The sequence below is a fragment of the Oryzias latipes genome, chromosome 20 (genome assembly GCF_002234675.1).
Source record: "Oryzias latipes chromosome 20, ASM223467v1".
NCBI classification, from domain to species: domain Eukaryota; kingdom Metazoa; phylum Chordata; class Actinopteri; order Beloniformes; family Adrianichthyidae; genus Oryzias; species Oryzias latipes.
Window position 1 is genome coordinate 16,802,638 of NC_019878.2, and position 18,563 is coordinate 16,821,200.

At 39.9% G+C, this 18,563-nt stretch overlaps 1 protein-coding gene across 1 annotated transcript in view; it reads right to left on the reverse strand.

Moving 5' to 3' along the window:
- c20h8orf34 (chromosome 20 C8orf34 homolog) overlaps positions 1-18,563 on the reverse strand; it is a 72,546-nt gene that overhangs the window by 31,027 nt on the left and 22,956 nt on the right. The window contains exons 6-8 of the mRNA XM_023949896.1: positions 18,294-18,460; positions 12,666-12,832; positions 1,258-1,393 (exon numbers count right to left, since the gene is read on the reverse strand). Coding sequence (XP_023805664.1) covers positions 1,258-1,393; positions 12,666-12,832; positions 18,294-18,460 — 470 coding nt within the window. The remainder of the gene's footprint in view (positions 1-1,257; positions 1,394-12,665; positions 12,833-18,293; positions 18,461-18,563) is intronic.

Sequence of the window (18,563 nt, forward strand, 5' to 3'; positions counted from 1 at the left end):
TGTTCATTCTTCTTTCTAAAATGCACAGTAACATCATGACTCAATTTGGATTGTTTGAATTTACATTTGCATTAACCTGCTCTAGGGTTTAGCTGCTCTAGGGTTAAGCTTTGAAGGGATGCTTTGGTCTTCCCCAGAGTTCAAGTGAACGTTCACACCTCCCCAAATGGAGGGGATAACTGGAGAAAATTAACTCTGGTTTAGTTCAAACAACCTTTTAGTGAATGTGCCCTTGGGGCTCAGACATCCAAGCTGCTCTCACAGCAGGTGGCAAATGCGGAGTAGTTCTGCCGAGTCAGCAAGAATCCCCAGGTGTGTGTCAGCAGTACAGAGGATTCAAACATGCTCCTGTTGGGAGAGCCTGTGAGACTCTCTCTAATGAAGTCCATTGACCACTGTCTATTTAAAGACGATTTTCCTGTCTGGTGTGGCTTAAATGGACACTCACAGAGGTGTAACGATTCATTTTAATAACGATTTGAGTCATATCATAATTTATGGTTGATATTTGTTCATTTTGAACGATTCGATTCACTGACCTAAAGCTTGTCTTTTGCCAAGATTTCAACCAGTGTGACTCAGAGATGAATACCTGCTACTGAACAGTGCAGGTGAGCTTTTCAGATTTCCCTGTATTTCTTGCAAGATAATCAAGTGTAAATTAAACATGTGTACAAGCAAGTAAACAAGAATTAATGGTGAATCCATTCATTTTTAGTTTTCCTAAAATTCTATCACACTGTATGATCACGTCTTTGCAAAATTTGAAGTGTTTCCACACATTGGACTGGAATGATTGATCGATCATTTTTTGCTGCCATCACATGTGTGTTGTCCGCTGTGATGCACTTGGTTGTTTTTCACGAAATAGTAAAATAAATTTATTGTGCCTCAATCCAAATGGAATTTTTCCAATATTTATATAATGGATTTATTTCATTTTGAAATGATTTTATAATGGTTTAGATTGTTTCAATTCAGTTAACAACTTGCCTCAGAAAGATCGATCTTGTTGGTTTGAAGGAATAGAAATCGATTCATTGATACATCGTTACGCCCCTAACAGACACTAAATTTGTTCTACCACTGCTGCAACAAGTAACCCTTTCAAACAAGAGAAAATATACAGGAGAAACACTTTTAAGAATATTTACAGTTGCAAGCAGGAGGCCTTTGATAATGTTAATTCGTGTTTAAAATCAAACTGAAAAAAAATCGTACTAAAAAAATGACCAGACAGAAGTTTGGAACATTTACCTGGCACATCTAGAACAGATGTTGAGTGTAACTTTGGCCTGTGGTTCAGACTGATAGGAGCTGCGTCCTTGGCTGAACTTGCTGCCGGATGGAACCAGCCCCATCACGCCTTCCATCCTCAGGTCATCCAGGTCCTCTGATGGCAGAGAGGGCAGTGAACACAGAAAACAAATAAGCAAGACAAGAAAGATGGAGAGAGAGAAAAAGGGAGAAAGTAAAGTAAGCATACTTTGGTTTGTCCTGTGTCTTTTTAAATGACAATAATGACACAAGTAGAATGGAGCATCAGAGAAGGCAAAATTGTTCTCTCACACAAATGAACATAAAGTAAGAGATTCTGAAGTTCCTAAGTTCTCCAAACTCTTTGCTGTGCAGGATGATGTAGAGGTAATGGCAGCACAGAGGCAGGAAGGTGTTATGACAGAGGTCTGGTAAACTTTATCTGATCTCTCACGGTGTCCCTAACAACAAACAGGGGCTACAAAACTGTTTATTTTCCCCTTCTTTTCTGCATGTTTAAACAGAAAGTATTCTCTTTTTTTTTTTCGAGATCACATAAAACACATTTCATTTTTTCCATCTCCACACCCTGTCCGAGCAGTTCTGCTTTTCCTCAACGCACAGCTGTTCCGTATGTGGACAGGCTGTCTACACGGAGCAACTAAAAATCTGACATTTGGATGAGATTCGAGGCTGAATAAGATCATCATGACAGTGAGTTTTCAACATCAAGACAACGTCCACAACAAGCTTAAACGCTTCTGTCAGAGACAACGTTCAGGAATAATGAGGAAAGAAAGTCCAAATCACTGCAGAAATAACACTTATGAACCAGGAGGGAACAGAATAACATGAAACCAATCCTCTGTACAGCACGGGCAAATGTTTGTTAATGAAAATTAAAGGCGAGGTTCGGAAACCGCTAAGCGGGTTTGGTTTTAGGATCATCCCCCGTGAGATAACATGCTGGAGTACTTTTCCGTGTCACAGTTCTTGCCGTGAGAATAAATAGTGAGTGGGTGTTCTGGCCCGTTGCTAGGATGCATGCACTGGTCAAGCTTTGTTTTTTTTTTTCTTTCAATCTTGAATCAACATTTTCAACGCTGTTCTTCTCACTTCAGAAGAATTTCAAAGCTTTCCCAGTGAGGGGAGTTTCAGGAAATGTTGGCTTCTTACCGCTGCTGTTTCTCTTGCACATGCAGAGCAGCCCCTGACTTTGTGTTTACCTAGTTATCTGAAACCAACACTGATACATTTTCCTTTGGGGTCATGTTGCATCACCCCTGGTTTGGAGAAGAAAGGACTGGGCCGCACACCTTGCAAAGGGAGACTACATGACTAATCACCTGGATTAGATTGGATGACAGTAGGTCCTGAGAACTAGCTCCCTCAATCCATCAGTGTGGCCATCAGCCAAAATACTCTCATCTATCTTCAGCCTCCAGCAGATGTCAGGAAGAGAAAGGTGTTGAGACTTCTGAGCAAAGCAACTCATGATCTGCAACATGAAGCAACTATGACTTCTTTTAGAAACTGAAAATCAGATAAAGGAAAAAAAAGAATTAATGATTTGTTCATTTTTGCTTTATAGGAAATCCTGAAATGCAGTGAAATCAGTGAAGACAAAGCCTTTGCTGCCACCATGAAGCTCCTTTTTGTGTTGCCCGAAGGAACATAATCACATCAGCTAGAAGGTTTTAGTTTGCTTCTATTAGTTTGATCTTCTGGCAGCAATCACACACATTCGCCCTCTTGCTGGTTGTTTGTCTGTTTATTAGAAAGAATAAATTAAAACAACCTCTTAAATTATTTAAAACTTTGCGCAGAGCCGGAAAACAGACAAAAGTTAACAATTAGGTTAAAAAGTAAAACTATTTATAATTTGAAACAGTTGTTTCTTGTTTGTGTAAAAGTTTTTGCAGCAACATTGTCTCACTTTAATTTCCAACATGCAGTAAAAATAACTTTTCCATTTCACTTTGCAGCCCATGCTAAAACATTGTTTTTTTTTTATTTTGTGCACTAGAATTTAGTTTTCATCTGAGGCTGGAGTCTAATTTTTTTAATATTTATTTGAAGTTGTGGATCAAAAATGCAAAGATTTATTTGTTTAACCATTTTTTCATAATGCTGCTATTGCTTTAGAGGCTGAGCATTTCTGTAGCTTAGAGCGTAAAATCCTTTTTATTTTAAAATACCCAATTTCACAAGTAGGCCTGCTTTTTAGGACAAATAAAATAGCAATTGCTAACTATCCTGCTATCCAACTAACCGCTTTACAACCCCCAAATCATCTCGATCCAGATCAGATAATTTGCAGCTTCTTTGATCTGTGAAACTAGTCATGTCACTCCTACGGACACAAACGTGTTGTTTTAGTGTTTCCAGCGGGACAGATAATCTGCATTCCTGCCATACCCTAAAGCAGGGATATATTAAATGTCCCATTCATCATGGAATGCATGAGAGGGGTGGGGACAGAAAAAGCCACCAGCGATTTGGTCAATTTTCTGGTCGTGGGAACTGCTCAGTTTGATGCTTTCCCTCCTTCTTGTCATCTTTTCTCACTTCTTTCTCTGTGAGCCATTAGCCTTTGCACTACAGCGACACACTAGATTTTCTTTGGGTCGCGGCCTTCAATGCAAATCATTACTTGACATTTAAAAACATTCACTTGAGAAAGTGCAGCTTTCATGAAACAGCAGAAGACTTGTAGTAACCTACCCTCACCCTGAACACAACATGACCTCAGTGTGCACAGCTGCTTGTCACTTCAACTCCTGCTTTGTCTTTTCAGTCAATTCCTTCTGGTACAGACAATATGACACAAAAAAGCAGAAAAGGACTGTGGTGATAGAGAAGATAAAACTTATCTGAGGTGCTCTAAGGTCATTGAAGTAAACATGGGCTTTTGTCTGGAGGCATCCCACACACACAGAAATTTAAACATGCTCCAAAAAAAATGCAACAGAAGTCGAAACACATACTTGTGCGCTCCCAACATGCTGTTTTGACAGAAGATTATTAGAATTAGCAAAAGCTACTCTGTAATTTGATTGTTCAGGCTACCTTCAGACATAAAAGACAAAAAAGTCAATAAAAGATGAAGTTGCTGATGACAAGGAAAGTGGTTTCTTTAAAGTTTACGTGTGTTTGTGGATATAAAAGACATACCACTTAACTGAAAGATTACATCTCAATTGTGTCTGGATCTATCCATTGACAACAGCATAGAAAATAGATAAATAAAGTCACTTGACATTTTTTTGGGACTTTTTTTGAAAAAGGGAAAATAGTTGGGACAGAGAAGCTTTAAAAGTCCTAAAGTAGCCCACACTGGCTGTTGTAGAGTTGAGTATTTTTCCTGTCAGTCAAGAAAACATGTTTTTGAAACCAAATTTTACAGATCTGGAAGAGCAACAAGCCATCTACATACTGGATGAATGGATTTGCCTACTTCGGTTTTTACAGTTACTCAATCCAGACGTCTGGATTCTTTGATTTTATTTGTCTGTATTGCTTTTAAATTAAGCTGCGAGACAAATATCTAGGTCGCTGCTCAGTGAATTTCTTTACAAGCTTATAAGAGTCCTCATCTGCACATCATTTGTGTTTTTAATTAAAATCCAAGACACTTATGGTTGCAGGCCCAAACTTAAAACATTGATCAGCTTCTTTCAGAACTTCAAAAACACCAATGTGAACATTTCTTTTAAGCCAGTTCAGGGGACACTCTCAGAAAAACCTCTGCATGTCTTGAAACTGTAAGAAGATTTCTTAATCATGAGCTGGTGGAAAGTGTTGTGGCCAGCACAACAATTTAGTTTGGTGGAATAACATGTTGATATGAATGCTTGAGGCTCCTGAGTACGATTCGCCATTGCCATGACAACCACAGGTAAATGGCGAATACCTATGATGCGCTTTTCTATCTTCCTTGACGGCCCAAAATCCTTTACAGTCACAGTTCCATTCACCCATTCACAAACAAAGAATACTGGCGCCAACTCATTACCACCAGAGGCAAAGTAGGGGTTCAGTGTCTTGCCCAAGAACACTTCGACACATGGGTGGGCAAGGTGGGAATTGAACCGGCAATCATTCCGATCAGACATCAACCACTCTTCCCTATTGAGATCCTATTGGCAGATTTTCTTTAAATAAACAGATAAAACCCGCCGAGGCTAAGAAAAATGGTCTTACCAAGAATTCTTATTTTAAAAAAAAATCACTCAGTCATGTTTTCCTAGACTAGGATTATTTTGCGTTTGGAAAACTTTCTTGACAAGATTACTTTTCTTACAAGATAGAAAATAATTTATTTATTTTTCTTGAAATGAGAGTTACTTTCTAAGATTCAGTATTTGCTGTGCAAGACTGACCATCAAGATTTTGAAGTTCTTCAAGACAGACTGGTTTTCTACAAAAAGTTAGCATCCCTGTGATTTAAGCAAGTGCAAGCCCATCTTTTGGTGTAATTATTGGTTGATGGTAAAACTAACAAATACATCAGCGCCTAAACAAGCAACGTTAATGTGAGCACAGAATTTTTCTATGCAAACACAACGATAGTTTTTTTTGGGGGGCAAAAAGCAAAGTAAAAGTGATTACATTTCAAAGTGAAATGTTTAAAAGTTTCCTTGGTTACTTGTTGTACTGGTAAGGTGTCTTAAAGTAATGTTGACCCACCTAATTTATTAAATAAACTTGACTAAATGCAACACATTGACATCTTTTCATGTGTAAATTCCCAAGTTAAATCAAAGATTATGTCAATATTAAATTCACTGGTTCTGTGTAGGTGTCTTTTCCTGCATCTATTTAGCCAATCACGTGTGCACACTCAAAAAAAGAGCTCAGCGTGCTTCCCACACTAATCAGCAGCGATTAGTGTACAATGTGTTGCCCAGAAAGCCAGTTTACCCTGAGTGCATGACAGCCTCCTAGGCCCCAGTCTAGACACAACAGACGTCTGTCCACAGGCCGTCAGATTTTCACTCCCCATGCACGGTGGAGGCCATGCGGGCTCCCGTCTAACTACGGGCGATGCAGGATTAATAAAACGTGCCTGCATTGGAGGGGGAATACATAGGTGTGTGGAGTGGGGTGGGGTAGAATGGAAACTATTCAAGCAATGTAATCTCAACAAAAAAGGTTTGAGCGATGAGGAATTCCGTCCCGCAATCACTCAATCGCAAGTAAAGCCAGAGAGGAGTGGAGCAGTGTGCACAGATAAAGCCTTTGTGTGCTTTTCTCTCCAAGTTTCCATGTAATTTAATGTTGTTTAAACAGCGACGGACTGACTGGCTCTTTGCTGCTCTGCGAGAAGCTAAAGACAGAGCTGGAGTCATAATTAGCACACAAGCTTTACAAATGACTTAATGTACACCTTTGCAGAAGCAGCGACGACAGATATACGAGGTGGATTCATCCGAGGCCTCGCCACACACACTCAGAGGGGGACACATGCACCTACACACTCCAGCATCTCTACAAGCCATGGCGCTTCAGCGAGTGCTGGAATTTATTGAGTCTCATCTGAGAGAAATAATTGAACTTTCCATTCTTTCATGATCTCTGGCAACGTGAAACCACAAAACACTGGGCTGTAATTAATGTTCTGTACGTGACAGATGCTTTGCTGCTTACGGTGTGCAGCCCAGAGAGCCACACATGTGTTTGCAGCACAGTTAGACGTCAGACGTGCACATGCAGCGACACTCGCAGACCCCACACTTCTGCTGCCCTCACACACAGTACAAGCAGCATTTGTGTTTCATTAAGCCTCCAACACAAACGGCTCCACTGTGCGGTTTGTTGTCACCACCTTTGATGGGATTCGCACCAGAGACAATTTTGTTTGCCGTGATAATAAAAAGGGTATTCCAGCTTACAAATCATAATAATGCATCGCATTTGATGACACCCTCAGCCTGAAGCCCCGCCCCTCTTAGAAGTAAAAATGTGGCTGCCGGGTTCCACGCTGTCACGGCCATGAGCGCAGCAGTAAAACCCTGATCCGAATCAGATGGAGACACACATGAGCGTGGCAACATAACAGCTCTGAGGTCTGTGGAAAGAAAGTCTTATCGCAGATTTTACTGTGAACCTCCCTTTAACTGGCTTTGTAGGTGACATCGAGGCACCGCCAGTCATTATTCCAAGCATTGAGGATATTTCTGGAAAAAGTTTATCTCCTGATTAATTCTTAAGAATCCAAATGAACCTTTTCATCAATTTGGCTACCACCATAAGTTTCAAATAAAAAACTATGAACTGATTAAACAAGGTGGCTATGGAGGGAATTCTGTCAAATAAACAACACAACATGATTGTGTGAAAATTTGTTTTGCCTGCTTTTTATTGGCAAACACAGAGCAACAATCAGCTTACACTTGCATTCTCTCACACACAAACCCACTTTTGTTTAAAGTCTTTGATTATCTTTTGATCTAGTTTAAAGTCTTCCCAGTGGTCTTTTAATTACGATTATGCCATTCTTTTGCAAAAACATGAAAAAACCTGAGTTGTTATCTAGGACAGAATTTCTGCAGAGTAGCAGTAGCCTGCAAACTGTTTGAGACCATCTAAGATTTAAAACCTGTTTTTTTCACATTCAAGATATTTGACCAGGTTTGGAGTTGTTTTAACTTCTCTTTGCTCTACACCTTCCCAAGCTTTAATCAAAATCGGCACATTTGAAATTGTTTTGCCTCATTAAGAGCTATGGGATCTAGAAATAGCAAAACTATTATTAAAATCAGTTAAAATCCCTAAATTGATTTGTGTCTAAAAAAAACCCTCATTTTGTTGGTTCCATCTTAATGATGTTATTTTAAATTTCAATAAATGTTGATCATTTAGATTGAGATTTATAATTCTGGAAACAAAAAAATTAGATTTGTGTTCTAAGAATAAGTTCTAGTTTTAGATTTTATGAAGATTTATTAAGATGGGCAAACTTATCCTAAGATCAGATTCTCATGTTGTTCACATTTCCACTTATTAAACTAGTTTTTTGACGCTGTCATCAAAACGAACTATAATTAGGTTGATATAAATTCAAAAAATATGAAGTAAATGCTTGGAACTAGTTAAAAAGTACTTGTTTTGGGCTGCATAACATTCAGTTTTAAGTAATTCTAGATTTTTCTGCTTATTTTTTCCTTTTGGAATGTTTGTGTGGAACTCTTTGTTTCTAGATTTTGATTTCTTATAACATTTCTTGTTAAGCAAAAATTACTTGCTGCATGGACAGATAATTTTACAACTTTCGACTGATTTTTTATTTAAGATTAGTATTTTTCTTTCTATTTTTAGGCTACCTCTTATGACAGTGTACATCAGAAATTTGCCTCTGAGTTGTTGGCAGGACCGCTGAAGATATCCCTCCCTTTTTGCTGAGAGTTTTCTGTTTACACTCTCTCCTGCCAGCTTACAGTCCCTCACAACCCCAACTTAACATTACCGGTGCAACATGAAGCAGCATTGGAGCTATCCAGACGTACAGTTTTGATCCAAATGGCAGCTCAGACGAGGAACTCAATGGATCTGTTCGTCTACAAGTGGATGCATCAGAATGAAGCGGAGCCTGTATCGCCAATAATCTTTACATACGTCCTCCATCATCAGAAAAGTGCCACAAAAACACCAGAAACCCAACTGTCATCAGAGTGGCTCTTTAAGCACTTCTGTGCATGTCTGCTTACTTAAGTTCAGAACTCACACGAGACGTTGTCCTTCATCTGGTTTCCTGGATCTTGATTTGGAAGCAGACAGGAGGCATGAGGTCTTATGCTAAACAATCCGTAATAACATAAAGCATCCTTTCAGACAGGTCTTATATCTGCAGGATACCTGCTCTATCTACAGATGACATGCTTGTGCACCCGTCTACAATCTTCTCCCTCTGTCTGGCTGCAGCTGCCACAATACAGCATCAGTGTATCTATGTCAGTTCATCTGAGGTGCACACGCAGGATGACGGTTGGTATCAGGCCAAGTGGTGCATAACACATAACTGTGTAATGTTATGATATAAGCATAGAAACCTGGTTGGCTACGGTTATTTGATTACAGTGTTGCTGCCCTAATGCATCAGCAATGCATTTGAACCATGGAAACATTTCCAGGCTTCCACAGGCCAAAGCTACAAAGTGGCTGGAAAGACCCTCCAATCCGATCTGAGTTTGATGTTTGGAAACTGACATATTTTTGTAAAAGTTTTGATGCGGACAGTCGCTGCTAAAACAAGCTTCCTCTCTCTCTGTGCACCACTATCCTGCTGCTGTGTTTTTTGGCCTATTGTGTTTCTGTCGTGACTGTTGGTTATTTGGGGAAAAAAGAGCAAAACAATAGTCCTTATCTGCTGAAACTGACAATCTCAAATGCAGGAATGTTCAGGTAAACAACGTTATTTTAGAACTATTCAAATGATATTTACTGAGTTCTTTGCATACATGTTTATAGTCGTTATACTTTGCTACTGAATGAAAGTATGTGATTTATAAAACTAGTGGTATAAGAAATAATTACCAAACAGTTTCATACCGAGAATAAAGTGTTTATCAAAAGCCTGAAAAACTGTTATGGTTAATCTCACACTGACTAAGACAGGATACTAAGATTTAACAGTTCCAGGCACGACCAAAAAGAGGGAAAAAAAATCACTTTCCCTTTCTGAGCTCAAAAACATGGGTCCTGCATGGTGGTGCAGGCAGCGTTTGATCAAGGTTGATATGACACCTCGAAAGAAAAGAGCCACACACAGGAGCTGTAACGTATCCGGCAGTCTCTGCTTGGCGTATCACAGATCAGACGCAGCTTTATCTCTACCTCATCTTGTTCCCGTCAAACCTTCCCTGATTCTGTTTCAAGACGAGAGGTTTCACGTTTGAAAAAAGTGAAAAATGTGCCGACTCAATGGGGTCTACTTTAAAGCAAATTTTAAAGGAGAATAAAAGGATTAAAAGGTTTAGCATAATCTGACTTCCTTCTTGCTGACATTTAAAAAGAGTGGAAGTGAAAAAGCTATGACGCAAACAATAACTCTGAACACGGATTTACCAAAAAATATGTTTCTTGGATCAAAAATTGTAATAAACTGGGAAAAAGTGATAATCCCCTGAATGTAATTATCTTCTTATGAGCTCCTTATGTATGTAACTCACAAAGAAAAATTAAAAGAAAGCTAAATTTGGTCTCATTCCAAACTGAAAGAACAAGTTTCTCAGAAATTTCAGTCTCAAATTTTTGTCTTGAGTTTCCTGTGGCAAAGTGTCATTTTCGCCTTTGATTTTACCTCCTGGCTCCAATAATTGCAACTTCCAACAGGTTTGCCTTACTGTTGGAGCAATCACCCTAACGAGCCTCTGTCCTGGAAAATGTCAAATGAACCAAGCAACGCACTGGCTTTTCACTCAGAGGGATGTATTGCAACAATTTAGCCACTTGAGGGCACCCTAAGCAAAGGTTTAAAATGGAAGCTTTACACTAGAAGCTGTTTCTATGGCATCACCCTTAATGTCTGCATTAAAAAGCAAATTGTTGAGGTCCCTCCAGCTTCACTAGTGCCCTTAAGCATCTTCTCAGTTTTTAATCTTTATGTGCACACCAGAAGAAGAAAAAAAGATGAATATCTCTTTTAAGCTTGAAATGTGCCTACTATCTCTATAAAAAATCACATTTGCCTTATCTTATTTTTGTCCTTATACTTATTTCTAAAAAGAAACGAAGATCTATTGAAGGTCTTCAAATTCTCTGAGCAGCCACAGGTTTGCAGCAGCAACTCCAACACCCGGTGAGTCAGTCAGAGAAGCTGCGTCTCCAACGAACAGCATGACCAGACCTTGAAAAAGAATCAGAAATTACCTCAGTGAAATGAATCGACCTCAGAGTTACTGCCCCAGACTGTGGTGGAAAAGTCACTGGGGGGAATATGCCTAGGTTTGAGAGTTATGATCCATGAGGTTCATCACAGACCACCGGTATCCTGCTTTATGGTTGTATTTATCTCCATTATGGACTGCTGTCGTGGGTCATAACTTTGAACGACTGGCATAACAAAGGAAGAAAAAGACTCTTGAGCCCTTTATTTCTTCCTCTCAGAACTTTGTGATGGAAAAAAATCACATGAGGTTTTATGGAATACAAAAGGAACCTAAAATATGTCCCATCTGGCATGCTGACATTTTCGGTTTTGGCCTGAAAATATGTTTTATAGGGACTGATGGAAGAATTTTGGATTTTTTTTTCTCTCGACCATTCAATTAAATTCTTAATTTAATTCTTAATTTAATTCTTTACACGCATACTGCATAATAAACTAAAATTAGAAGGAAGTTTATGTATGACAGTAAAAAAGCTCATTTGATAAATGGAAAAGGGCATTTTACATTTGTAGGTAGAACTTTAATATGAGCCAATGCCACATAAACTATTTTTACGTGTTTGACGAATCTAAGCGAGTCGTATTTGATATGTTTGACAATTTCAGTATCTGGTGCAGACCTTCTGCACCTTGTCAGCTTCTTTACACCCAGAGTCTAGAAGTGCACTATAATTGGAGCACATGTCGGCACAAAATGACTGCACCGTGGATTGTTTTTCCTCATACTAAAAGAAAATGACAGCTATTGTTTTTAACCAACCTGGAAGTCAGTTTCTACAAAAGCAGAATTTTGTGGTTGTTAGCAAGAAGAAGTAATGCTTTAAATACATATTTAAATACATATCTTGTCCCACATGCTGTGTGTGCAAATGCAAAATATGCGCAATGTGGCTTTCTGGTCATTTTTGCCAAGACATTCACCCCTGCAGATGGGGCTTATTGCACGGACAAAATAGGAGGAACAAGTGAGAGGACCAGAGGGAAACCTTCACTACATGAAATATTTCAGGGAACAAATTAAATTTGGCATGCAGAGTTACGCTCTGTGCCTGCACAGGCAGCATGAAAAGCTCTCAGGCCGTTCACTGGTGAGGCTGATAGATACAAGACTTCAAGTGAGGCGCTTATTTTCAGCAGTAAGCTTTTTTTTTATAAAGGCTGCAGGAGGTGGAATGGAGGATTGTGTTGCACTAATGCCCTAAACACAAATCAAAGAAGGTGTGTTTTGACTCTGCAATGGTAACAGTGAGAACAGACAAGAGGAGCAACTCCTTGCAACAGATGGATTACCACAGCACACACACTAATAGTGAGATGAACTCAACATGAAAAATAAATCTTAGGGAAATATTAACTTTACCATCACCATTTATGTCAGTTATCCGTTCCTTTTCTGTTTTTGTAAACATTTAGTTTCAATAAAATCAAAAGGTCACCCATTATGCTCTGTTTTTTCTAGATGAGATAACAGGGGAGTATTCAAATCTGCTGAAATAGCGGCTACATTTTGTGTCTTTACCCAGAAGCTCCATGGCATCGTCCTCGTCCTCAATCTCATCTTCCACCACGGAGGCGTTAGAGCTGTTCACTGAATCAAAGGAGTCCTGGGACAACATGGCAGCCAGGAGCTTCTTGTGATGCTGCTGCTGCTCCTTCAAGCCTTTACTCTTTGTTTCCATCTTCAGACTGAGGAAGACAGAAAAAGGTTGATGAGAGGGTTGTAGTCTGAATGAGTTCTTTCTAATCTGTTAAACAATACAGTGGGGCTAAAGGTTTCCGTCAGTCACAGATTCTACAAGTCATCCCACTTAACAAGATGAGAGAAGTCTGTAATGTTCACCATACACTTCAACTGTGAGACAGAATGGAAAAAAGTTCACCTCGATACTAAGTAATGGAACTTTAGTTGTCAATGACAGAGGTCATCAGCAGGTCATCACACACTCTAGCTGCCATTTCGGTCCATTCCTCCATGCAGATCATCTGAAGAGCAATGATGTTTTGGGGTTGTTGCTGTACAACACAGACCTTCAACTTCTTCCACAGATTCTCTTGGATCCAGACACTGGCCAGAACTCTCCAGAACCTTGAAATGCTTTTTATGTAGCCAATGCTTTGTTGCCTGGACGATGTCATTCAGTCATTTTTCATCTTCTAAAAGGTTTTTTCCCCAAACCTCTCCACACATGACCCCATTTATTGTTTCCTTTATACAGATCCCAAAGCTTCATGTCTCCACCCCCATGCTTCACAGTGTTTCTCTTAGGATGTAACTCAACATTCTTTCTCCTCTATATATGATGAGTAGCGTTTATACCAAAGAGTTTCATTTTGGTATAATCTGATCACATGACATTCTCCCAATCTTCTTCTAGATCCTCCAGATGGCCTATAGCAGGGGTCGGGAACCTTTTTGGCCAGGAGAGCCATAAACGCCACATATTTTTAAATGTAATTTCGAAAGAGCCATACAATAATGTAGTGTCCCTTTCCCACACTGAGGCACTGAGACTTAATCTATTTTAAGGTTCTTTATTCTGGTTACTGCAGACCGCAACAAACGCCGTACAATTAATTCAGCAACTCCTGAATCTCTCCCGCCGAGACGAGAGCACTTCTCCCAACTTTATATTCCCCCGTCCTGCTCCAGCCCTCCCATTTCCTTATTCGGCCCATGGCTGAACCCCATTGGTCCAAACTCCCTAACAACAGGCTGAGCGACAGAACTGAGGGCCAATCAGATCTCTGCTTGAACGATGCGTTCCATGAACTCCAGAACTTTTAACGCGGCCCAACAGCCAAGTTAAACTCAGTCCGCGACAATATGTTTAAAACTAAATATACAAATGAATGTGTGCATTTGATGTAATTTCAACATTTTTAAAGTCCAATAAGTCTGTGGATTCTTTTTAATAACATTGTTATACTGTTGCTAATAAATGATGAGTATTTCTCGTGGTGGTTTTGCTGATGGTCTAGTCTGGTTGATCCGTGGTGAGTTTCTGCTTCAAGCAGGCGTTGAGACTTTAAACGTGATCGTAGGTCTGAATGTTCTGTAGATGTGAGACAGACATGGAACCAAACACACACCCACGCTGCAGGAGTGACGGGCAGCGGGTTTACGTTTTTACCATCTCTGCGCGATTCACCTGCTGCCGGTCCCCCCCCACCCCCCACCCCCTCTGCTTTCTTCCTCACACATCCCGTCCCCAAAACTGCGCGCTCTTCCTCAGGGAGGCAATTCAAAGGTTTCCGGGTGGTACAAACTCTGTGAAATAATAGATAACAGTAAACTGATATTTTTTTCTCCAAGCACCGCTACTACTGCGCGCCTCTGGCATTGCATCGCGCCCGAGAAGGACTGGTCTAATGAAAAAAAAAAAGTATAATTAAGGATTTGTCTGCGAGCCACATGTGACCATCAAAAGAGCCATATATGGCTCGCGAGCCATAGGTTCCCGACCCCTGGCCTATAGTAAACTTTAGACAGGCTGGACAAGTGCTGGATTAAGGAGTGTGACCTTTGGAGAACTGCTGTGCACAAATCCATGACAATAATGGTAACTTTTGTTACTGTGGTCACAGTTCTCTTCAGGTCATTAACCAGTTCCTCAATGTTATTCTGAACTTTTTAAGATCCTTTTTTTCACACCAGGTAAGATCTTGCATGGAGCTCCGGGTGAAGAGAGATTGTCATTGATCTTGTATTTCAGTGGTTGGCTTCTCACCAAGCTGCTTGTTTTTATGCAAGTAATCATCCCAGTGTTACTCAGGTTCACAATATTGTCCCTGGTGTCTTTCGACAGCTCATTTTCTGCAAAATTATTTCAAGGTAAAATGAAAAACTGTTCAGTGTAGTTTTCTGGCTTCCTCTTTTTTTCAGTTGAAGTGATCTAAGATAAATACTGCAGACATTTCTCATTATTCAAAACTGTCAAATTTAGGACAAACAGTTTTAACAGCACTGAGGTAGAGGCTTTTCTTTGGAGATTTGTTTTGAACAGTTTGCCAAAAAGTCATTTCTTATTTAATACGTTTAAAGATTCCTGTCTTGTCTAAAAAGCTGCATTTACTGAGCTTTTGGAACTTAGAAGATTTTTTTTGTGGTCTGATATGAAATCATAACATCTCTGTTGTCTTTCTTAAGACTCCAGCTTCCAAATAACTAACAGACTGGAGAAAAGAAAATGTTGAATGAGTTATAGATCCCTTCGCTGGACAATATTCTCACTTCATTACATTTAATTATTGAAAACATGAATAGGTCAAAGGTGATCAGCATTTTTTGTACCTCCAAAAAGCATTTGCTTTAAATAGACTGCATATTTTTGAGCAGATGAAAAGATATTATTTTAAGATAACAAAAAAGGTTTTCTGAAGGATATTGGATATGAAAGTTTCATTTCACCCATTTTATAAAAAAAAATATTTTCTTTCTCATCTTCTTTTTGCTATAATCCTATATACCAAATATCCCTGTTTTGCTTTGAAAGACAAAATACAAAAAATAAGAAATATGAACTCCTGTGAGTGAAAGCGACAAGAATATTTAAGATTTCTGCCTAAAATAGTTTGAACATTTGATGAGATGGCTTTTGACAGGATTTTTGCACAATGCAAAATGGCGGTGACCCTACTTTATACTCCTTAATTTCTGGCACAGATTATTGTTACTGATTAGTTTTGCAACCAAACTTTTATTGCATTTCCTTTCACAAGTTACACTTCCCATGTAAATACATTTGTCCAGTTTGTTTTAGTTCATTATCAGTTTAAATAGTTACAATTTTTCCAGTTACCAGTGTTGGTCAAGCTGCGTGTTACTGCAGGTTTGGCCGGTCCTGCTCCTGGAGCCACATGGCTTTGGAGTCGCTATTGAAAGTTTTTTGAATTAGTAGCATAAGAATTTTTTTTTTTAATCAATCTAAGCAGATTATTTTAAGTACTCCAGACAGTGTCAGGATCATTCTCTGATCTCTTTTTTTTTTTTGGTTTCTGAAGCATCCTCTTGAGGATCAATCAATCAATCAAGGCTCTTGCGGGGGGGGGGCGATGCCCCTTCCTGGTGTGTAGAGCCGACCAAAAAAACAAGGGTCTTCCAAGCTTTCCGGTCTTGTGCCAGAAGCTCAGTATCCTTCATAGCAAATGCTATGAAGGATCTTGAGAATAGAACAACACAAACATCTTACGGTCTTCTTAGGTCGACACAGATCATCTCACAGGTGAATCAGCCCAACAACTCCTTCACCCAGCAGATTATCCTCTGAGGTGATTCCTCCCTGTAAGCCTCACATACAATAACCTAATGGGATTAACCGTCTGCTGGGGCCTGCTTGTGATTTATGGGTTTATATCTTGTTCAATCTCTGGTCACATGCAGTCATGTTGAATGATACACAAACACACACAGACAACAACAGAAAAGACTAATAACTAAGTTCTATTCTTACTTAACACTTAAAGACATTATTTTTATTTTGATCTTTACTTGTTCATCCCTAGATTAAACCCATATTACTGGTGAAATGTCTACTTGGATGGAATGGAGGGGGTAGAAAACGAACAGGAAATGTTTTAAAGGTGCATTCAGTTTTGCACAAATGTGATCGATCTAAAAATAACAACTCATTTTAACCCAAAAAAGTATTTCATGCTGCTCTAATAACTTGTTTCCTTTTATATAAGGGCCTCCATCCAACCATTTCTCTGGCAGTGGGGAATCGGGAAGCAATCAAAGACACCCAGACCTTCCTCTCCCTGATCGCCTCCTCTAGCTCTTCAGGGAGAACACTGAGATGCTTCCAAACTAGCTAAGAGATTCAATCTCTCCAGGGTGTCTGGAGTCAGTTACAGGGCCTCCTCTTGGTTGGACATGAATAAACGCTTCATCAGGAAGGCTTCTGGGTGTCAATCTCACTAGATGTCAGAGGCTCCTCAGCTGGTTCCTTTTGATGTATAGAAATAGCAACACCACTCTGAATTCCTTCTAAAGGACTGAGTCTCAAGTATATTTTTGAAAATGGAAGCATCAGACAAAATAACAAATCAAATTTGTGATACCATATAACACAAAAGAAAATATTGTGGATTTCCCCTTCAGGTTTTTCAAACCACCAGATTGTCTCCTATATATGTGAAGCTTTGGACAAATGGGGCAAGTGACGCACCCTGGACAAGCGGGGAGGGATTCTTCTCCTTTTTCTTATTCTACGACTAGCCGATGCTCGCCACCTACAGTTGGAAGAAGTGCGAAATGTCAAGCCGTGCAATACGCCTAAATTTAGCTCCAGGCTTTTTCTTTCCGAAATATGAATGACTTGGTGTCATAGAATTCCAGCCGGGCACAAACCGCAACGTATACCTCCCTGAGCAATGTTCACCGACACCAACACTAGAGTTTTGAATGTGGAAGCCCAAAACGTGCGTTCACATGGACTTTTCATGAAAAGTGGCCTTTATGAAAATGTTTCTGAGGACGGTGTTTACATAGTTTAAGCGAAAACCAAAAATGCATTCCTTTTTTTTTCTATTCTGTTTTTTCCCTTTTGGGGTCACGGGGCTGCTGGAGCCTATCCCAGCCACTTGTGGGTGAAGGCAGGGGACACCCTGGACAGTCTGTTGCAGGGTAGAATGTCCTCAATCACACACCCCTTCACTCTCACACTCTCACCTAGGGACAATTTAGATCAACCAATTAACCTATGAAGCATGTTTTTGGACGGTGGGAGGAAGCCGGAGACCCCGGAGAGAACCCACGCATGCACAGGGAGAACATGCAAACTCCACACAGATTGATGTTCCGTTCAAGTTCCCCCAGCCAGGACTTGAACTGGGGGCCTTCTTGCTGTGAGGCAAGAGCGCTAACCACTGCGCCACCGTGCAGCCCGAAAAACAAACCAAAAATTTTTTTTTAAACCAAAACTAAAAACAAGGTGATTTGGAAAAGACATACTTCATTTCCATTCTTATTCAAAACTAATAGAGCATCACGTAAACCATGTTGGATAGAGGATTCTAAGTGGGATAATCAAACCACAGTCAGTCACAATGTCTGCAGTAAAACACATGAACATCTGTTTGAACATCATGAACTTGTTTTACATTTGCTATGCAGACTGTCACAAAACTCAGACGTCCAGTTGCTGACCTTCTAGCTGGGCTGTTGTCTCTGCTGCTCCAGTATACTTCAGTTTTAACCCGGGGGACTGGAGGGTGCAGCATCTCAGCAGCCAGCGGGTCAGCATCATACTCCTCACGCCCAACCCATTCCCCCACCACCCGAGGGCGCAGAACTGAGTTGAATCCTCCAAAGGTCTAAAATAGGAAGCAGAAACATAAAAGTAAAGCAACTTCAGACAGACAAATGAAATAGCAACACAAGCAAAGGTGGAAGTGGATGGAGTCAAGGAAAAGCTGG